The 22,816-nt window shown below is 39.1% G+C and overlaps 2 protein-coding genes and 1 pseudogene across 2 annotated transcripts; 2 read left to right on the top strand and 1 right to left on the bottom strand.

Annotated features, from left to right (window-relative positions):
• The first annotated feature begins 2,207 nt into the window (after positions 1–2,207).
• rpl6 (ribosomal protein L6) lies at positions 2,208–4,379 on the top strand. The gene is made up of 6 exons (XM_047380443.1): positions 2,208–2,357; positions 2,455–2,553; positions 2,810–2,953; positions 3,797–3,845; positions 3,925–4,109; positions 4,202–4,379. The coding sequence occupies exons 1-6, from the start codon at positions 2,208–2,210 to the stop codon at positions 4,352–4,354; spliced, it is 780 nt and encodes a 259-aa protein (XP_047236399.1). The 3' UTR covers positions 4,355–4,379.
• Positions 4,380–7,280: 2,901 nt separating this feature from the next.
• Positions 7,281–11,435, top strand: LOC124878126 (annotated as a pseudogene).
• Positions 11,436–18,561: 7,126 nt separating this feature from the next.
• dynll1 (dynein, light chain, LC8-type 1) lies at positions 18,562–21,601 on the bottom strand. The gene is made up of 3 exons (XM_047380297.1): positions 21,444–21,601; positions 20,639–20,779; positions 18,562–18,934 (listed from the first exon to the last, which is right to left on the bottom strand). The coding sequence occupies exons 2-3, from the start codon at positions 20,768–20,770 to the stop codon at positions 18,797–18,799; spliced, it is 270 nt and encodes an 89-aa protein (XP_047236253.1). The 5' UTR covers positions 20,771–20,779; positions 21,444–21,601; the 3' UTR covers positions 18,562–18,796.
• Between the last annotated feature and the right edge of the window lie 1,215 nt (positions 21,602–22,816).

Below are 22,816 nucleotides of genomic sequence, written 5' to 3'. Positions count from 1 at the left end.
TAAACATATTAGCTTTGTAAAGCTAAGCGGTCCAGTTGTTTTCCTTTACGGTGCATTGAGATAAACATCTCCTGCTCCACCCAAACGCTGTCTATCAGACATCATGCATTGTTTTACTCTTGAAAACACCCATTGTTCTATTCTAATTCAAAGTGACACGTTTGACAAGATCCCTCTCTTTTCCTGACATTTTTCTAAATCAAATTGAACTTAAAGATACATTTGCTGTGCTACCATTTCAGTAACCTATATTTAATTTTCTTTTTTCTCTTCAGTCTTTTTTTCTTTCCCATGTTTTTGCATGTTAAAATCCTGCTTTAATTTAGTTATTTGGTTCCTTCAGCACATATTGAGGAATTATGTAAGTTTTCTTAGATATATATCAGACAAAGAAATGCCAGAGTCAATAAAAAAGCTGTGTTTACTTTAAGATTTTCTTGTTTAAGGTAAAAAAGCTAAAATATAATTACCCCACTTGTTAAATCGTAAATTATCTGTGATTTAGCACAGTTTTGTTTCCATGTAACAAGCCACGGCCAGGTCTGATTACTGCTATTACTGAAGAATCAAGAAATCACTTAAACAGAACCTGTCTGATAATATGAAAAAGGCTTAACGATCTCAGAAAGCAACTCATCATGCCCTGATGTGAAGAAATCCAATCACAGATCAGAAAAAAAGCCATTGAGGACTATCAGTCTGGAAAGGGTTACAAGGACATTGGTGAAACACAGCTACCCAGAACTGGGGTCCTGAAAGAGAAATTACAATAATAAAATTAATGTTGGTACAATACATCTAAACAACAACCAAAAAAACATTAATGTAAATAATTCCCTCTTTGGACTACAGAGACCTAGTGAGGTGTTGTAACACAGACCACTCTATGAAGAAACTTATTCTATAATAGCTACTAGAACATCTAATTTCCTTTGTGGAACACGAAGTAATATTTAATTAAATACAGTAAATACTTAGTTATTGAAAATGTAATAAAATTTAATAGAAATTTGCTTAGCTGTCTTTAAAAAAACCGGTAAATAAATAATGAATGCCTTACGATGTTTGGTGTTTTATAATTTTGATTTTTACTTTTTCCTTGGGAGCGTGATGTTTACTAACGCAGCATATAAACAAATAAGATGCTCAGAATGGCAATCTGTTTTAATACAAGTTCAAGAAAAAGTAAAACAAAAACCTTTAAATATCTTTAGACATTATGGAGTTAATTATTTGGAAACAGGAGCTATAAGTAAAACAAATGCAAAAAAATGTACCGACGTTATCAAATTAACGTCGGTACATAACATCTAAACAGGAATAAAATCCATAAACGTAAATAATTCCCTCTTTGGACTACAGAGACCGTCACACCAGTGAAGAACAACGCAATGACGTCAACGTAAGCAGGCAGCGTCCTTATAAACGTAACATCCCCGGATGTCGGTCTTTTTTTCATAGCTAAGGTAAGAAAGCGTTGCCTTCGTGTAACTGTGGGAATAAAAATCTGTTTTCATCTGCTTTACAGAATAAAAACATCAACCTCTCAATGGCATACGTTGAAACTATATACTTAGATGATATGATCGATAGCGTTATTTCCTTGATTCAGCCACCATCTCACTGATTAGAAACGTTTTGGTGCATCGACGTTGCTAGGCCGCCGGCTAGGCTGAATTGTGCTTACAAGGTTAGCCAACCTGTCGGCATACACGTGTCTCCCTCAATTAGCCGTTAGTTTTCGTGACTATTTATTAAAATGTTATGTAGGTTTGTTTTTATTCTCGGCACTGAATCCACATATAAATAAGCGGCTAATAAGGCGCCTCTGCTTACTGTTCTGCAAACATGTAGCCAAGCTACATGCTGCTGTTTTGCATTGGTGTTGCCGTCGTTTATTATTACAGCTAAGAATGTATTCTTTGGTTTTCTCAGCCAATCAACGCGTTGCTGGTCCAGCAGCAGTAAAATTGAACTTTGCATGTCAGTGGTTGGTGTTATTTAGCTTTTGTTGACCTTAAGTTTGGAAGCTCTTAGCAAGTTTGTTTAGACGCTGAGGTCATGGTTTTATCAGTGCTGCAGTTGTCTTGTTGGTGCACAGATTCATTTGTCAGCTGTTGTCATTGAATGTCTTTTAATGGACAGTTTTAGTCAACTCTTTGAATGTGCCTGTTGAATAATATTTAGGTTGACCTTCCTGTTTTCAGATGGCAGAGGGAGACAAGAAGAAGTCTGCCAAGAAGAAGCACGGGAGCCGGAACCCGGTTCTGGCCCGGGGAATTGGCCGCTACTCCCGTTCGGCTATGTACGCCCGCCGGGCAATGTACAAGAGGAAGACCAAGACCACTGAGACCAAGGTGAGGCCATCTCCACAATGGCCTGGGTTACTATGAAAGTCATCTAAATGCACATGATGGGACATTGATACTTTATCCTAATTTGCTCTTGTTTTAGTTTGAGAAAAAGATCAAAACAAAACCCAAGGCCACAGTTGTCAAGAGTGTTGGAGGAGACAAGAATGGAGGGACCCGTGTTGTAAAGCTGCGCAAGATGGTGAGTAATGGGTGAAATTGTTTGGTTCATAAGCTGGAAATGTCTCTGACTTATTAGTTGCGGTCAAGCAGGGGCCAGTATCAGATTCCTATGGTATACACAAAAAAATTTACCAAACTGTTACAATTGAATGAACCCTTGCAAACCTGGGTAAATTAGTCTTTGTTTTCTTAAGTATTTAAACTTCATGTTGATATTTCAGTATAAATTGCTTGATGGTATCTCATACTAAAACATAGATCTTTTCTCCCTGTAGCCTCGCTACTATCCCACAGAAGACGTTCCCCGTAAACTGAAGAGCCATGGAAAGAAGCCCTTCAGCCAACACAAGAGGAAGCTGCGTGCCTCCATCACACCTGGAACGGTCCTCATTCTGCTTACCGGTCGCCACCGTGGAAAGGTGAACACTTGTTGGCATGCTTGCTTATCATAAGGATATCTGTTGTACAGGTGACTGACCCTAAGAAGAGGCTGGGAAAATTGTCGGACATGAAGGTCCAGTATTGGTCATTCTAAGGAGACAACTACAAAAGGTTGAATATTTGTGGATGGTCTTGCTTGTTTTAACTGTATGAGGCCATTGAGATCCCATGAAACAAAGGGTCTCATGTTTTGAAAGCTTTTTTGTTTCATGGGTGTAAAAGCTTATTTAAAGTTTAAATATTTTTAGCATTTTAAGGGCAACTTTTAAAAAGTCCTAAATCATTACCTTTGGGATTTTTTTCCATTATGATTGCAAGCCTGTAGTCTAATTTAAAGAACAATGTAGAAGAAAAGTCAGTTTTTGCTTTTAGTAGGGAAATTGCATTTTGTTATGGTGTAAACAAATGAAAATTTACATAATGTTTCACATTGGGAGTGTGATAACTAGTTTGTAGGTATTAGCTTTGCTGTTAAATTTTGTTATATACTGTTATGTCACACAAGCATTTTATGTTGTTGTGCAGACCAGTACAATTGTGTGAGCAAAATGGTGATTGTTGCCTAAACACAGAAAAATGTCCTGATTGCATCAAATGTTTTTTATTCAAGAACATTTTGGGGGGTTGGTGCCCACACAGTAGATCCAACTATGGCTAAGTTGTGGAAACGAGCGTACCGACACACACGGAGAAGACATCTGGCCTAAAAAATGTTTTGGATGTATCAAACAGGCGGAGAAATATTTGCAGCGTGTGGTGTAATGTTTTGAGGCAAAATGCCTTCAATGTAGAAGATTAATACTGAAATATTTGTATTTCAGCGTGTGGTGTTCCTGAAGCAGCTCTCAAGTGGTCTGCTGCTCGTCACTGGTGAGGTTGCAGATCAGTCAAGTTATTATCCAGCTGGAAAATCTTGTTTTTTAATCTTAACGTTTATTTTCTTTGTCAGGCCCTCTAGCCTTGAACAGAGTCCCCCTGCGAAGAGCTCACCAGAAATTTGTCATCGCTACCACCACCAAAATCGACATCTCTGGTATGAAGATCCCCAAAACCCTCAACGACACTTACTTCAAGAAGAAGAAGCTGAGGAGGCCCCGCCACCAGGAGGGAGAGATCTTTGACACAGAGAAAGAGGTAATTTATAATTGGTCTGAAAATGCTTCCATATTAATGTATTTTTCCTGGTGACTTCAGAACCCTGATGTGTTATCACCTCTGATCTGCAGAAGTACCAGCTGACAGAGCAGAGGAAGGAGGACCAGAAGGCGGTTGATGCTCAGCTCCTGCCCCTCATTAAGAAGGAACCTCAGCTGAAAGGATACCTGCGCTCCTCCTTCGCTCTGTCTAACGGTGTTTACCCGCACAAGCTGGTTTTCTAAATGTTAATAAAGAGTTACAACCGTCTTATGCCATCTGTCGACTTGTTTCCTCATCTTCACTTCCACGTGTACAGTCCATCAAGGAGCTTCACCAGCTTCGGCTCATTTTCTGCTTTAGAAAAAGCATCTGTAAAAGTGGACCAGACCAAAGCAGATCAACTTCTAAAATGTTTATTAAATTAATACTAAAGCCTCCTTTTAACAGTTTAGTTCATTTCTTTTGATAATTCAGTTCAAAATGGGAGACTTGAGATTCTTCTCAGTGATATTTAAAACAACTTCCAGCTAATGAAAACCCAAAATTAGGTTTCTTGTGGAGAAATTACCTATTGGAGAAATGTTATGAACTCAACCAGGGTGTCCAGATCTGTTGGCCTGCCAGCAAAGGTGGTTGGTACAGGTGACAACTTCAAAATTTATTTTTTTATAATTAAATTTTAATGTGAAGACAGACAAATATTTAAATGGAAAATGTAAGGTACAACACAAACTATTGGTGTTTTCTTTAGCTAAATGGCACCACAAACCAGAATTGGGTGCTCCAATGCAGTTTATTATAGAAGACATTTTCTAACATTGACCCATCTTGTTGAGAATATAGGATATTCTATCATATTCAACATGACAGTTTTGGTTTGTGGCAAAAAGTTTAAACGTCCCTGGCCACAATCATGAGTACTTGAAAGTTGTCCAAAAGAAAGTCATTGCTAAAGAAGCTAGTGGTCCAAAGTGCTATATCAAAGCGTATTAATGGAAAGTTGAACAGAAGGAAAAAGTCTGGTGGGTGTACATGCAACGGGAAAACTGCAACCTTAAGAAACTTAAAGGCATGGATTGCAGCTGGAGTCGGTTCTTCAAGAGCTGCCACACAGACATCCACGACATGGGATACTGGTGAACCATATATCTGAAGGGTCTTATTTGGGCTCAGGAGAAAAAACTTGCTCAGTCCAAAGGTGTCTTCAGATACATTTTGCATTTCAATTAGAAATGAAGATGCCACAGTCCAGAGGAACCGTGGAGAGGCACAGGATCAAAGTCACAACGATGATTTGGGCTGCCTTGTCATCAGCTGGTGTTGGTCCATTCAAACCGGCTCAGTGAATGTGAACTCTACTAAAAACAAGTAAATGACGAGCATAACTACAGGCATCCAGACTAATTTCACGGCTCTGTGAAGGTGGATCCAAGACTTTTCGGCCTCCGTGTTGAAATTCAAATGATCAACAATGACACGTTATGAGGTTTTCCTCTAAATTTTAAATCTGAGATCCATCTTTAATGTGGAGAAATCTTCTTCATCCATTTAGAAATAAAATTGCAGTACCAACACTAACTCACCCCTCATTTTTTTGTATTTTGTTTTAAAGCAGCCAGCCTCTATAATCTTGTGAAATGAATCTGAATCCATTTTCTCTAGATCGGCTCTTAGAGCTGATATGCAAGTCAAATACCAAAACATTGTATGTTTTTTCCCCTGTTTATTTGACAACGTTTTATAGTGGATGGATGCCTCCAGGTCCTGGTGAAAGTGGTTCTTTGCTTTCTCTTAACCAATTAATAGCTGGTTCTGAGATGGCACCAGTTTTTCAGTGCTGGAGTCATGCTGGGAGCGGAAACCATCAGATCAGCACTGAAACCAGTTAGACAGGAAAACAATATTGGCCAATGAAAGTCTGAAAGATAAATGGCAGTATATACAAAATAAAATTTCTGAATTACTGGAGACAAAAATGATGGAAGGCATCATAAAATGTCACCATTTGGGAGTTTGGTTTGTTGTTTGGTTCAAGGTGGAACTAGAAATACAACCTTATATAATTGTTGCTGCATCTAATCTTTGAATAAACTGTAAAGCTACACAGTTGTGTAGTGGTGGTTGTCATTTAATATTGCAGAATTTACTGCTGCTTTTTAAAGAGTTTACAATGCCAATGTTCTTGGACACATTTCTGAGATGGTTTTTAATATTATGGCTTATGCAAATAAGGTGTAAGTGTGTGTGTGTGTGTGTGTGTGTGCATTTTGCATGAATTACTGCATTAATGCAGCGTGGCATGGAGGAGATCAGCCTGTGGTTCTGCTGAGGTTTAATGGATGCTCAGGTTGCTTTGACAGCGGCCTTCAGGTCATCTGCCTCGGGTCGGGTGTTGCTTATCTTCCTCTTGACAATACTCAATAGATTCTCTATGGAGTTCAGGTCAGGCCAGTTTGCCGGCCGATGAAGCACAGGAACAACATGGACACTGAACCAGCTTTTGGCACCTTTTGCAATATGGACAGGTGCCAAGTCCTGCTGGAAAATAAAATCAGCATCTCCATAAAGTTTGTCAGCAGAAGGAAGCATAAGGTGGTCTAATGTTTCCTGGTAGATGGTTGCGATAACTGAACTTCAGAAAACCCATTGGCCCAACACCAGCAGATAACACGGCACCCCGAATCATCACAGATTGTGGAAACTTCACACTGGACTTCAAGCAACGTTGATTCTGGGCCTTTCCACTCTTTCTCCAGCCTTTGGGACCTTGATTTCCAAATGAAATGCAAACTGTACTTTTATCAAAAAGGGGACTTTGGCCCACTGAGCCCCAGTCCGGTTCTTCTCCTCCTCAGCTCAGGTAAGACGCTTGTAGCCCATGTGTAGGAGTCGTCTGTGCATAGTGTCTCTTGAGGCGACTGTGAAGAGTAGTCGTCTTGCAATCTGAAGGTTGTGGGTTTGATTCCAGCTTCCTCCTGCCATATGTCGATGTGCCCCTGGGCAAGGCACTTAACCTCAAGTTGCCTACCGATCTGCTTTGAGTGGTCTGTATGACTGGAAAAGCGCTATATAAGTTCAGTCCATTTACCATTTGATGTGCTGTCTCCACCTGAAAGGAGACTAAAATATTCGATTAAATTCGATTTATTTGAATTTGATTCAACCAGAGAAAAACAATATAGAAAGAAACGAGATCTGAAACGAAAGAAACGTGTTCGCAGCAGAGTGGCTCCTCTTGTTGAATTGAGGATCTACGCAGGGAACTGGAAACGTCGCTCCTCTGCTTCCAGTTTCCCCGCCCACAGTCAGCTGGTTCTCGGCTGTTTGCAAACGGTGCCGTCCTCCGTGGTCCCGCAGCTCCGTCCAGGATGGGGGAGAACGACGGCAGCGACATCATAGAGCACCACGCCGAGGAGAAGATGGAGAAGAAAACAGCGTGTCTTCCCCGCTGCTGGAGGGCTTCAGTCCGTCCGAGAGAGAGGGCCACAGCATCACCCAGTCCTCCCACAGACTGCGGGTCTACAGTGATGCCCTCATCTCCATCATTACCACAGTCGTGGTGAGACACGCAAACCCACAGCGGATACACTTTAAATGGACCACTGGTGCTGTATTTATTTTGTCTTTTAGTGGTCAATTAAAAAATGCATAACTTGTGCTTTACTTTAAGATGGTCAGAGCTTCAATGAACTTATAACCAGTAATCCGTGGCGTGTGACACAGATGACCCAATTCTATAGGCACCTTTTAAAACTAAAAATACAGGAGAACAAGCGAATCAGCTGAGGCAGAATTGTGCTGATGGGTTCAAGTAAATAGCTACATGGTTAAACCTTCCAATACCTGTCAGATTAATAATAACAAACAATAAAACAACTGGAAACATGAAAAATATTGGCTGGATGAAGGCACCTGATGATCCAATATTAAATCAACTAAAACATTTCATTACATTCATATGATGCACAGCTTCCTGACCTGTACACTTGTGGAGGTGTGCAACCTGCAATCACAAACATCAGAAACAGACCGTGTCTGTAAAAGGGAGTGGAGACACACGGGGAATGTGCGTTTACAAAAAACCCACTTGCTTCTACAGTCCAAGCTTATAAACTTTGCTAACAGCCTGTAGGATTTCCCCTTGTCTAGCAGAACTAAACAATGTATTTCTGCAACGATAGCTCAGGACATCTCATAAGCCACCACCTTCAACTCCTACCTTTCGGGAGAAGATGCAGGCTTCTGAGATCTGGAAGAGCATGTTTTGGGGAAAAAACTCATTCCATCACCCATAGATTTACTGAGACCACACAGAGGAAATGTCTATATCTTTTAGTAAAAATGTGTTTTAAGTACTGGTATGAAAAATGAATTTTCCCATTGGAACAAGGGGAAAAGAACTGTCCAACTTAAAGGGCATTTTGTTAAAAAGACAGAAGATTTCAGGTCAAATGGGATGGTTTTATTAGACGTAGTCTAGGTTGAACCTAAATTTGATGTTCAGTTTTAGCTTCACCCACAGAATAGCGTGAGGTCAGATGTTATGCTTTTATTTTCATGCACAAAACCGTGCAAAATGCCAAAACGTTCTGTGTGGTCAAGCTTTGCATCTATAAATGACCAGATTAGAAAAACAAATTTGATTTACTTGAATACTTGTTAATAAAAGGTTTTGTTATAATCAAAATCCTTATATTTATTGCAAGTTAAGAAATCCTGCTGTCGAAATTTTACATGGCAATAACAGTAACCAAAGTGTTTAATTGGTTCCCAGCACGTTAATCCTCCAAACTTTCCCCATCTAACAATAAATTGTTGAGTCTGTTATAATTTTTATCATATTTAATAATGCTGTCTTTATTTTTTCCAGTCTTACGTTCTCCTAGCCATTATCATCTTCTTGCCCTACGTCTCTGTGCCTGCAGGGGTGTCGCAGCAAAGTGATCGGTAGGGTTAGGGTTAGGTCTCACCAACGTTCTGACTCTCTCAGATGGGATTTAGCTTCTCACTCATGAATCTCATCTCATCTGTTTCAAGTCAGGAGGAGAAGCCAGACTCCATGTTGTTTTATACCTACCTTCCTAAAGAGCCGCTCAGCAAGGAACGAGTGGAGGCTTTCAGTGATGCCACTGTAGCAACACTTCTCATCTTGGACATATGGTATGCTTCAATAAATGATTTATGACTTTGATGTTTTGTTTAGTAGTGAAAATAGTAACATGTATTTTGGGTTCCATGCATTTAGTGAGGACAACGTTACTGACCCGACAGTCGTGCAGAAGCAGTTGGCGGCAGCCTGGTAGCTGCCCTGCAGGTCTACGTCTACTTTGGTTTTTTGGCCACAGTCGGACTGCTCTGGTTCGTCCACCATTTTCTCTTCCTCCACGTCACCAAAGCGACGCGCTTCATGAGCTTGTTGAACACCTCTCTGGCATTTGTTGGAGGATTACCTTTAGCCTACCAGCTGACGCACAAGTTCCCCCGTAACTCGCGGAACAAACTTGAAGCCATTCAGATTAGTTGCGTGATCATTTTCTTCGCTGGCATATTTCAGCTCTCCATCTGGTGGTGGGGCTTTACAACGAGCAGGAAACGCTGCACCCTTATGTTTGGTACGGTGGACGTGAGCACGTGTTTATGGTAGCTAAGCTAGCTCTGCACCCCTGTGTCGCTTTGGGGACGTTTTTTCTTACCTGCATATTGAGTAAATTCAGCACCTCATCTTCCACCTGATGGAGATTTTTGCCTTTTGCCTTTCTTGTACTGAGGTTTTTAGTGTGTATTGGGCTGGCACTGCTTCGCTTTATTTTCTGTCTCAACAAGTCCAATCTAGCGACTGTCGTGGATGATGATGCATATGAAACAAGAGTGGCATTTAATGCTGTGGTTACCTAGAAGTTTCCTGATCAGGTCTGAGGAGCATTAGTGCTGAGAGGTTTGGCCACTGAAAGAGGCCCCTGGTGCGTTTATATCTGGAACAAAGTGGGCAGACGTTTACTCCCTTTCTAACAGTTATTTGTTCGTATCTGGAGGACAGAACAGCACAGATGGGATTAGATGCTTTCACCTATGCTGACAGCGAGATACAGATCCTGTAGAGGTAAAGGAAGCTCTCTGTAGAAGTGACTTGATAGATATGGCACTGATGCAGTTAGCCAAGATGAATTCATTTAATTTTCTGCTGCTGGTGTGATCAGCAGATAACACTCCATCCAGCTGTTTAATGTTGTATAGCTGCTCAGGTATCCAAATGGGATTTTATTAGCATGTTTATATTTTTGGGCTTTATCACAATTAGGAGCTGAAGGCTGAGCGACTAAAGAGTTTAATTTGTTTTATCTGAGCTAAACTGTTAGCAAAAAGCCATTACTTAAAGGCATAGTTCAGATCATTTGTGGTACGAGGCCATGAGCAGAAAGTACTTGAAGTAAATAGAGCTGAAACCTACATGCATACCTTTCCTGGAATTTCGCAGAATTGCCTTTTCTACAAGTTTCTCACAATATTTTTCCCCCTCCTCTCAACAGAACCAGTGAAACAGAGTCAGGTTTGTGTCCTTAAGGCACTTGCACCCAATTTGGTGCCATGCTTTGGGTGGTTGTCCATTTGGAAGACATATTGAAGATGATGCTTCTTGTTCTTTCCTCATGATGCCCTCCCGCCTGCAGCAAAACACCCCCACAGCACGATGCTCGTACTTCAAAGTTGGGATCATGTTTTGCGACTTGCAAGCCTCCCTCTCTTTTCTCCTGATGTTTATTATTATGATTATATAAAATAAAATAAAAACTCTGTACACCCCTGGGATAAATTTACAAAATTTCTTGAAATATAGGAATTTATTAAAATATAAGAATTTATTAACAAAATGAATTACACTCAAAGTTAAACTTATTTCAATTAACAAACTCTATACTTACTATACTACAACAATTCAACTAAAACTACCAAGCAAAATGAACAAATAATAATTGATTAACTATGTACAAATGAAGGAACAAGGGAATCAATAAAAATGGTTAACACCATGACCCATACAATGCTGCAATATTACCATTCAATGTTCAATGTCATTTATGTTATATGAGAACCTAGGTTTATCTTGAGCAACCTAGAATGATGTTATATTAGTTTTTGAACTAATTAAGAACAATAATTGCTATATTTCCAAACAACCAACCACAATGCAAGATCAGAAAAGCAGATAAAACATTATTTTGGTTCAGAGGTTTGTGTTTGAACAGGAATGAGGCAGGTTTAGACAGAGGCTAATTAATATTAATAAATGTTTAAAAGTTTAAGTAAAAAAAACCAAAAACTGTTCACACTATCAAAGATACTTTATTGATCCCCGAGGGGAAATTAGAATTCCAGTACAACCCATCCAAACATACATCATGACACAAGACAAGGGAGACGGGTCACCGAGGCTTTGCTGTCCACTCACAGGCGCTGCCCTTGCTAGATGAGAAAAGAGACCACATTAGGTAAGTAGAGGAAAAAAATCATATTTCACACTTTATCCTTAGCAGGATACAGTTTGAGATTTCAAAAAACCTCAGCACAAAGAAGCAACAAGTTGACAAAACATAATACTGGTTTTAAAACCTTAATAATTTCTCAGGTACAAAACCATAAAGAAAAGGATTAAACAGAATATAGGGTGTTGGAAAATATTTACTGTCTTCATACCTTTGGTTTGATAGATTCTACAGGGTCGATTCTGGACTGCAACAGCTCACCATCTGTTACGTATGTCATTACTTCAGTGTACATTCCCACACAAACTGAGCATACCCACAAATCTGCTGCATGGAGAGGTTCTCTGTCCGGCAATGCATGGTTACATCATACCGCACACTCATAGTAAAAGTAGGATGCATGACTTTCTTGTTGACGAATGCAAAACTTACCAACAAGCCAAATAAAATGTGTGCTCACAAACAACCCTAACTATGATTCTAGTTGACTCTTTTTTGAAGTGATTAAAGTAATATGTCCTGGGGAGTCATATTAATAGTAATCAAACTTCACAAATTTAGGAGAACCACTACTAGAAGTGTTTCCGTAGTATGTCTTCAGTTTGGTTCAAATTGTGCCACCAACATCATGTTTAAATGAATGGATTTTTTTTTACACTGAAACATTTTAAAATGTTTCTCATTTCTTTCCTTCACCTGTTTCTTAGTTTAAAAAATTGACACGCGTCTCTCAACATTGTGAACATCAGCACATTGTCGATGTTTACTGATGATGCATACAGTAGCTTGGTCAAAAACTCACAACTAAGCTGCCCTTGTAAATGATTGATCAACTGACTCCAACTGGTAAAAACGAATTTCAGTAAATCTGTTTAAACCCTATAGTGGTTTATCTGGCTGCACTGGTGGAACAGCTACTGTTAGCTGTCAGCAAGATTTTAATCCCAGCTGTGGCCTTTCTGTGAGGAGTTTGCACGTTCTGCATGTGAATGTCCATCACAGTCCCAAAAGAAAAAGTGTGCTGTCTGATGTAGAGGTTTTGTTTCTGAGGTTTGTGTTGTCTATAAAAAAAACAACAAAGAGACTGATGGAAGGTGTAGTGCGAGATGGGAGCTTAAATCAGAGCTCTCACCATTTAACTACAAACCCCCCCTCACAAAAAATTAGTTACCAAAATTAAATTATAAAATGGGATCAGTGGGGTAAACAAAAGAGGAAGACGAGAAACCTGAAAAAAACACAGAGGAATACTCAGAAATGGAAGACAACGACACATGTGAGGATATGCTAACAGCTAATGCTCAAGGAGGAATGGGAACAGCTAATGCTGTATCGCTGTGGGACGGTCTGGCTACCGTGACAAAGGAAATACGTTAAATAAAACAAGTAGTGAGAAGTGACCCTGCAACATTCAAAGAGGAATTTAATGGGTTTCAGCAGGAACTTAACGTATTCAGAGAGCAAATTGAATCCAAGCAGTCAGAAAAAAGAGCTACAAGAACAAAGAAAGGCAATAGAGGAAGCACAAACAAGAATCAGTGGCCTGGAAGACTGGAATATAGAAGCAAAACGAGCTCCCTGAAAGAACAAGAACTAAAGGAAAAGTTGACAGACCTGGAGGGAAGGTCACGGAGTAACAACATGCACATTTTTGGAATCCCTGAAGGCGCAAAGGGGGACTCAGTCCCCTGCTATGTAGAACACCACTTACGGACAAAACCTGAGTTACTGGTGGAGACCCGTCTTCTGACTCAACAGGCACATAGACTTGGCCCCAGATCTGCACCAAGTTCAATAATTGTGAACTTTCTACAGTTTTAAACAAAAGAGCGATCCTTAGAAAAGCATAGCAGAAAAAGATATGACTAGAGCAGGGCTCTCCAACTCCAGTGCTCGATAGCTACTATCTGGCAGCTTTTAGATACACCCTGCTCCAACGCACCTGAATCAAATGATTGAATTACCTCTGCAGCATGCCTTAAGGTTTGAGACCCCTGAAATAGAGGATAAACCATTATGTTTTAACCACGACTACCCCAGTGAGGTTGTTAAAATACAAAAAGCATACAAAGATATCAAGAAGGCATTAAATTCCACACACCACTGACAAGGATCAGAATCCACTGGCAAAATGGGACTATAACCTATAATCCACAGGAAGTGGTGAGGGAGTTGTCAATGAGGGGCCACAAGGTGATGACAGGGGCAAAACAGCAAGAGGACAACAAAGAAAAAAGGATTAAGGAGGCGTGAAGATGGGAGCGGAACCGTGAGACATCAGCAAAGAGAAGCCAGTCATAGAGCAAGAGAAAGACTACAAGAGTTTTGGAGATAAGGTGCAAGATAAATAAGGGAGGCTGCTGTATGCTGTCACTGTTAACTAAGGTGATGTGGACGGTAGGAAATATAATGTTAATTGTTACTACAAGAGTTGGATCATTGCAATACTTAAGTTATTTCTAATTGCTTTGTAAATTACATGTCCTTCAGCTGTATGCGATTAAACCACGGTTTAATTGGCTAAATGAAGTTCCATAATTTTATTTTGTTTTACTCAATCTGAATAGACGAACGACCCCAGTTGCAGCTGCAGCTACAGCACTCCTCCCTTCATATTACTGCTGACCTAAAGCAACCAGTCTGGTGAGATGAACACAAACCTAAGTTGGTCATGTGCAAAAGGAAATAAAGACCCATTCTGAAGTCAAATTCTACCTTTACTGAGGGTCCCTCCTTTGACAGGGGGTTATACCCCTTTTCTATCAACAGGACACTGGGATCAGGGGAAGATTCCTGGCCTGACCTGGTAAATATTCATACAACTTCTGTTAATGTTATAGTTCTCAAAGTTCAGAATATGTTTAGTATCAGGGTGGCCAAATGAAAAAACTCCTTTGTCAACCAGTTAAAAATTATATCTCCTAATGTGAATGGACTAAATCATCCAGTAAAGAGAAAAAAGATTCTTAACAGCTGCAGATGAATATACAATTGAAGCATTTTTAGATTCACTAGATCCCCCAAATATGGGAAAAGAACAATATGCGATATGTTCTTAGATAACAAAAAAGACTTAGAAATAGCAGTTAAAAAGATGAAACCAAATAAGTCTCTCAGAAATGATGGATTTCCCATAGAATGGTATAAGATCTTTAAAAAAGAACTAAATCCTATGCTATTAGCATCATTTAACCAAACACTGAGGAAATGAGTGCTTCCCCCAACATGGAAAGAGGCCATAATTACTATCATACCAAAGGAAGGTAAAGACAAGGAACTCTAAGTGAAAACTATAGGCTAATATCAATATTAAATTGCGACTAGAAGATATATATACATCCATAATTTCCAGTAGATTTCAGATTTTTATATCAGAGCTAAAAAACGAAGACTAAACAGGGTTTATTAAGAGACAAGAAGCCCAGGATAACATAAGGAGAACCCTGCATGTGATCCAAGAAATACAAAAGAAGGAGCAAGCAATCTTTTTGAGCTTAGACCATGAGAAGACTTTTGACGATGTTAGTTGGAGGTTTCTCTAGCTCAGTTTGGAAAGAATAGAACTAAATCCACAATCAACCCAATGTTTTAAAAAATCATTTCTAGAGCCAAAAACACAAACAAAGATAAATGGTAGCCTTTCAAATTGGTTTAGACTTGAGAGTAACATACTAGACAGGGCTGTTGCCTTTCTCCAACCCTGTTTGCAATATTTATCAAACCACTGGCCCAAGCAATAAGACTGAATGAGGAGATAGAGGGGATGAGGGACACAGAACACAAAATTGGGCTATTTGCAGATAGTGTCTAATTATACCTAAACCAACCAGACACGTGAACCGAAATTGATGACCCTGTTGGAATTCTATGGAGATCTATCAGGATACACGTTGAACATTGGAAAAACCCAGGCCTCATCTTTCAATTATACACCATCTGCAGAACTCAACCAGCGATATAACTTCAGGTGGAACAAAAACATCTATTGACTATTTAGGAGTAACAGTTACTACAGGTCCTTCTCAAAATATTAGCATATTGTGATAAAGTTAATTATTTTCCATAATGTCAAGATGAAAATTTAACATTCATATATTTTAGATTCATTGCAAACTAACTGAAATATTTCAGGTCTTTTATTATCTTAATACGGATAATTGTGGCATACAGCTCATGAAAACCCAAAATTCCTATCTCACAAAATTAGCATATTTCATCCGACCAATAAAAGAAAAGTGTTTTTAATACAAAAAACGTCAACCTTCAAATAATCATGTACAGTTATGCACTCAATACTTGGTCGGGAATCCTTTGGCAGAAATGACTGCTTCAATGCGGCGTGGCATGGAGGCAATCAGCCTGTGGCACTGCTGAGGTCTTATGGAGGCCCAGGATGCTTCGATAGCGGCCTTTAGCTCATCCAGAGTGTTGGGTCTTGAGTCTCTCAACGTTCTCTTCACAATATCCCACAGATTCTCTATGGGGTTCAGGTCAGGAGAGTTGGCAGGCCAATTGAGCACAGTGATACCATGGTCAGTAAACCATTTACCAGTGGTTTTGGCACTGTGAGCAGGTGCCAGGTCGTGCTGAAAAATGAAATCTTCATCTCCATAAAGCTTTTCAGCAGATGGAAGCATGAAGTGCTCCAAAATCTCCTGATAGCTAGCTGCATTGACCCTGCCCTTGATAAAACACAGTGGACCAACACCAGCAGCTGACACAGCACCCCAGACCATCACTGACTGTGGGTACTTGACACTGGACTTCTGGCATTTTGGCATTTCCTTCTCCCCAGTCTTCCTCCAGACTCTGGCACCTTGATTTCCGAATGACATGCAGAATTTGCTTTCATCCGAAAAAAGTACTTTGGACCACTGAGCAACAGTCCAGTGCTGCTTCTCTGTAGCCCAGGTCTGGGGAATGCAGCACCTGTAGCCCATTTCCTGCACACACCTGTGCACAGTGGCTCTGGATGTTTCTACTCCAGACTCAGTCCACTGCTTCCGCAGATCCCCCAAGGTCTGGAATCGGCCCTTCTCCACAATCTTCCTCAGGGTCCGGTCACCTCTTCTCGTTGTGCAGCGTTTTCTGCCACACTTTTTCCTTCCCACAGACTTCCCACTGAGGTGCCTTGATACAGCACTCTGGGAACAGCCTATTCGTTCAGAAATTTCTTTCTGTGTCTTACCCTCTTGCTTGAGGGTGTCAATAGTGGCCTTCTGGACAGCAGTCAGGTCGGCAGTCTTACCCATGATTGGGGTTTTGAGTGATGAACCAGGCTGGGAGTTTTAAAGGCCTCAGGAATCTTTTGCAGGTGTTTAGAGTTAACTCGTTGATTCAGATGATTAGGTTCATAGCTCGTTTAGAGACCCTTTTAATGATATGCTAATTTTGTGAGATAGGAATTTTGGGTTTTCATGAGCTGTATGCCAAAATCATCCGTATTAAGACAATAAAAGACCTGAAATATTTCAGTTAGTGTGCAATGAATCTAAAATATATGAATGTTAAATTTTCATCATGACATTATGGAAAATAATGAACTTTATCACAATATGCTAATATTTTGAGAAGGACCTGTATTAATTTAACTGATCTGTATCAAAAGAATTACAAATCCCTTCATTGGATAATATATAAAGTTATAGATGGGATGGGAAGCTTTGGGATTTGACCAAAATGCAACAATAGATACAATCAAGATGAATGTACTTCCTAGGATTTTTTTATGTATTCCAGTCACTGCCTGTATCAATACCAACCTCTCAATTTGCAAAATGGGATTAAAAAAATATATCTGGAATGGAAGCAAACCAAGAATCATATACTCAACACTTCAAATACCAAAACTGGATGGCGGTCTGGCTCTACCGAATTTTAAAAATTATTTCTATGCAGCTCGGTTGAAACCGTTGTTGTGCCAGGAACAATAAACTCAAAATTTAAAGCGGGTCGACCAGATCTGAATATATTAGATTCATAAAAAGGGGACAAATCAAAACTTTTCAGGCCTTTCAAAGAGAATTAGAAAACCATTCTATATGTACCTACAAATCCACGATTACTATCAAAAGGAAAATAACAGAAATACTAGGCAATGCATACAAGAATACAAATAGTAAACTGATATCAAAACTATCAAGGATTGATGGCCAACAGGGAAACGTCTGCCCTGTACATAAAAGAATTGAACATGGAAAGTACTGATATGTGGTACGTTTTTGTGAAACAACAGAGCACAACTTCCTCCACAATGTGGAAAACGTTTTGTTGGAAAAACATAGTTTTTGATTTTTCATTACACCAAAAATAAAGTATTGTCTGTACAGCAGCCCAGTTGGAGATTGTGTGGAGCACAGGATATAGACCATGCACGTTTTCTGGCCATGTACAAAGTTAACACACTACTGGGATGACATTTATAAAATAATGACAGATATATTAGAATATGAGCTTCGCAAAACACGTACAGTGATCTATTTGGGACACCTCTCAGAAGCCAACGTTTAAAGTAAGGATCGTTATTTGATTAAAATTCCGATTGCTGCCCCAAAGAAAGCCATTACAAGGAACTGGAATAAAGTGGAGACCCCTCCACCCTCAGCTGGATGGACATAGAGGACATTCACAAGATGGAGAAACTGACATACTATAAGATTACAACGACCGAAATGTGAGGATTTATGGAGGAAATGGACAATGTACAGAAAACGACTAAACTAATGAACATAACACGGCACAATGGCACCTGACTATTTGTTCTATAAGGTTTGTAATTTTGAATTATTTTTGCTCTGCATAAAAGGAAAATAAGTATTTAAGTATGAGAATCCTATTTAGAGTGCACCCTGCCTCACCTAATGACTGCTGGAAAGAGGTACCAGCCCCCTGCCAGGATTAAGTTGGCGTAGAAAACAGACGGTCGGTTTACCACCACAACGAAATGACCAGAGCACACATTGGACACAGACTGTTTAACATTTATACTTTAATTAAAAAACTGACATGTCTACTGTAACAAGACAAAAATAAATACAAGCGTTTTATCTCTTTAACATGGCCACGGATTTTATAGTCAAAAACAACAAAGTAGAATGCAGAAGAGAAAAAGGCAGCGGCCCCTTGCCAAGGAATGTAAGTGCCTTTTGTGAAGTCCGTCAGTATTGTATGGTCAGCCAGGGGTTGGGTCAATGCAGCCTTCCCTTAGCCGGACTTGAACAGCAAAATGGCCACCTGACCCAGGTAGAAGTAAATGAAATGCTTGGTCTCATGAGTAACGTAGCTCCCGAAGTTCCTCCCAACAATGCAGTGCCATGTTGGGTTATATTTCTTGTCAAACTCCTGTGAGGAATAGAAGAGATCTTCTGATCAAGTATACAGAGAATAGTGTTTTATTTAACAAACAATGAAGTAGTTGGGCCAGAATTAACGAGTTGACAGTGTTATGTGAAAGCTACATCACTAAACGTTTATTACAATTTAGGTGGAGGAAATTAAGGGCAATATGCTCTCAGTTGTATTATAATCTGGCTCCTATACATGGAAAAATGACACTAAAATATTAACGTTTTCAATAGTTTAGCACAATATAATTAAATTACATTAGATCTTTTAAGTTTTGAATCTGGCAATATGTTCACCACTAAACATAAAGGTGCAGTGGTACCCCCCACCCATACAGTCTTACATGCATAATATTAGGCATAAATTTAAGATGGAAAGGACAAGCTTTGTTGTTGAAACATGTATTTCTCCATATTAATATGTTTGATTACTGAAGAGAGTTACAATATTTTAACATCATTGAGACTAGATTTTGCAGGGCCTGAAAAAAAAAAACATGCTCTAATATATCAAATCAGATGGTTTTTGGTCAATATGTACATGAAAAGAAAGGAATTTAAAGATTATTAATTTATTTTTTAAAATGAGAACCAAGATTAGAACCTCAAATCTTAGTTATGAGAAACATGTAAGACTCCTAAAATCCTTTTCCAGCTTTAGGTTGCGGTGTGCCATCCTATCATTCTCAGTGGACCCGTGTGCCCACCCTTTCAAAACTTTCTGGAGACACCCCTGGTGGCCGGGTTGATGTAATTATGACAAAGAGTGCTTTCTCTGTTTTACTCCAGGACATGAACAAGCTTCTAGCAAAAACAGTACAGTACACCCAACTTCTTTAGACTGTTTCTATAGTTACCCATGGTTAAGAAAGCGTCCCTCTCTATAAGAAACGCCATCATAAAGATAAAACTATGGATTAAAAGGAATCTTCAAGGAAGTCAGCGTAAAAGAACAGGTTGCCTCAAGTAAAACCTATATACCAAACTGGATATGCAACAGTGACTCACTGAATGGTTTAAACTAGCCATACCGTTTGCATTTATTTCAATCATGTTGGCAAAACCTAGGCTGGAGTAGCACACTAAGGGCTAACTGCAGAGGTAAACCCGGTTTTCTAAAATAACACATGTTTTGCAAACATGGTATCATTAACATATAAGCTTATATCACTCAGGCATTTTGTTTTGGGGATTTTAGGTAGATAACTAATACACAATTATTTGAGGACAATAACCAAACCTTCAGCCCCAAGTAATTTATACATAACAACAACAAGCTCTCCATGCCTCCTTCTTTGTTTTTGGAGTATTTTAGTGTCTGCACTTTTTTTTGTTGTTGCCACAATTAAGGCTTGGCATAGTTACTTTAACATTTTGGGCAATTTTATGGGTGAAGAGATTTGTTAAAATGGATGACATGTTTATAATGAACCTATTTTTAAAGAAAATATTAAAAATATTATCTGGACTAGGCCCTAAAAACTTTGAGGGCGATGTGTACCCAACTATAAATCTACTGTCATTGCATGTTTAAAAAAAGCTTGTAAGGGTTGGGGACTAAAACTGGCTCTAATCAAGGGGCCTACATCCTCTTAAAACAACCCCTGGGCACAATACAAACAAAACATAAAATCCTCTAACACCTATTAGAAACAGCTATTTTGAATAGGTTTTAGAGGATTTTATTCATTAGTGTTTTTACCTTTTTAATGTATGCAGCAATGTCTTTCTCGATGTTGTACTTTTCCAGGGCCTGTGTGGCGCACTCCACGGCGTCCTGCTGCATGTCCTCCGTCATGTCGGCATTCTTGATCACTGGCTTTCTGTCAGACATGGCGTTGCTCTGGGTAACCAAAACACATCGGGTAATTTATCATCCTCATGAGGGCATTGTCACACACTCACACAATGTGACTGACTGTAAAGGCTGCCTAAGGGTACCAACACTGGTCAACAACAGCATCGAGTGAAATGAAGCAGCATTAAAATCATAAAGTCTCTTCAGCGACGACAATGTTACATAATAACTGCTACATAATGTTTGATCGAGCCATTTCTACAAGTGTTACATAACTTCCATCAAAAGGTGGCGAGCTGAACGTGCGCTCTGCGTAGTTTCTATGGATACAAGACATTTAAAATTACCATCTACATTTTTTTTTTTTCACCCAGAGTCAAATTAAAGGATCATAATTAAACTATAACTCGCAGTGATTCCTTGAGAATACATTCGCCACTGAGGAAAAGCTATATCTAGTTGTTTTTAAACGTGCAGGACAACATAAAATATTGTTAAATCTCAATATTTTAAGAAATGTATCATGAGAAAATGTTTTTTTTTTTCTCTCTTATAAACTGTCACGTGTCCTCAGCAATGATGCCGCTGATTAGTTATAACGGTCATTAAATACGTTGAAGAAAAAACTATGAAAACGTCTTACCAATAAAACAAATAGATATTGCACACATAATAAAACTGAATAACTCAAGCACAGCTTCCTACTTACCTTTAATTGACGCGTATCAAGCGGCGAGTAGTTTAAATGGGAACACTGCTCCTAGAGCGACAACTCCCGCGAAGTGGTTGACACAAAAGTGATGTGGGTGTGTGGCGGTAGGATACTGCTGCCTTGACTTCCTCCAATTGGTTGCCGTTTACACACAAAGCGCCCTCATTGGTCACTTTGAGCTTATTCTTTTGGTTTTTCTGGTAGCATTTTATTTCAGCCCATCATGCACTGCGAAACAGCCGTCGCCAGGACAAACTGTAAAGAACGCGGAGCTAACGCTAATGGGATAATTGCTAAACTGAATTGTTTTTCTAATGCAGTAACGAATTTTATTTTTCCATTTGAGGAATTTTATTTGCACGTTTGCTAAAATTTAAAAGAGTGTTTACATTGTTCTGTGGAAACATTTTTTTTTCTCAAAAAACTGAAAAATCTATTTTTATAAAAGCATACATTCAGATTTTGAGAATTTTTATGCGATACATTAAAGGCTATGCCTTTAAAAGCCCAAGTCTGTAAAAAAAAAAAAAAAAAAAAGTTAGTCTTTATGTTTACTAAAATTGTTAGAGAAGTTTCCAACGTTTTCCAAGACTCAAAACTACTTTTCCAAACTAAAAGTTTCATATCTCAGGCTTTAAATATAAAATTTGCGAAAACAAAAAACTTTAAGGAAGGATGGACACAGGAATGGACAGATGAATTGGATAGATAGATGGATGGATGGGTACATGACAGACACATTGATACATGGATTAATGGATGGATGAACAGATTGATGCTTGGTCAGTAATTGATAAGTATATTAATGGATGAATAGTTGGATAATGGACAGATTGACAGGTGGTCACACGTAATGATTGACTGATGATAGATGAAAGGATGGACAGATCAATAGATAATTTAGCTGAATGCATGGATAAATGGAGAGATTGCTGACAGATGGATTTGACACTTCAATGTGCATTTAGCATAAAAAGAGATTAATTCAATTATATCGTTCACAATGGAACAAGAAATAAAGTCTGTAAGTCATTTTTCATTCTCTTATTTTCTTATTTAAAAAAACTTGCAAAAATACCTAAATCAGACTCTACTTTAGCAGTGTGTAGGATTCTTGCTTGGAGAAGTACCTTGAACTGCTAACTCCTTAAAAAAATGCAGTGTTGTGCATCTGCATCACTGACTAAAAATGAGTGGAATCAAGGACTGAGAGGCATTAGGGTTACCAACCATGATGGAACTGCTAAGATACTGGAATTAAACAGCCACAGATGCCCCAGGGACAGTCAAACACATATTGGCAGGCAAACTGTACAACAAACATTAAAACCAAGTGGCTGGAATAGTGTACAGGAACATCTGTGCCAAGA

The sequence above is a fragment of the Girardinichthys multiradiatus genome, chromosome 12, assembly GCF_021462225.1.
Source record: "Girardinichthys multiradiatus isolate DD_20200921_A chromosome 12, DD_fGirMul_XY1, whole genome shotgun sequence".
In the NCBI taxonomy this organism is placed as follows: domain Eukaryota; kingdom Metazoa; phylum Chordata; class Actinopteri; order Cyprinodontiformes; family Goodeidae; genus Girardinichthys; species Girardinichthys multiradiatus.
The sequence above is the reverse complement of the archived record's forward strand: the minus strand, read 5'-3'. Positions and strand labels throughout refer to the sequence as shown.

Excerpts from the sequence above, each read along its gene's own strand:
- rpl6 (XM_047380443.1), top strand. The coding sequence starts at position 2,208 with ATGGCAGAGGGAGACAAGAAGAAGTCTGCCAAGAAGAAGCACGGGAGC. Across the intron at positions 2,554-2,809 it reads TTGTAAAGCTGCGCAAGATG|CCTCGCTACTATCCCACAGA; the intron begins GTGAGTAATGGG and ends TTCTCCCTGTAG. Across the intron at positions 3,846-3,924 it reads TGGTCTGCTGCTCGTCACTG|GCCCTCTAGCCTTGAACAGA; the intron begins GTGAGGTTGCAG and ends TTTCTTTGTCAG.
- dynll1 (XM_047380297.1), bottom strand. The coding sequence starts at position 20,770 with ATGTCTGACAGAAAGCCAGTGATCAAGAATGCCGACATGACGGAGGAC. Across the intron at positions 18,935-20,638 it reads TTGCTGCATACATTAAAAAG|GAGTTTGACAAGAAATATAA; the intron begins GTAAAAACACTA and ends TATTCCTCACAG.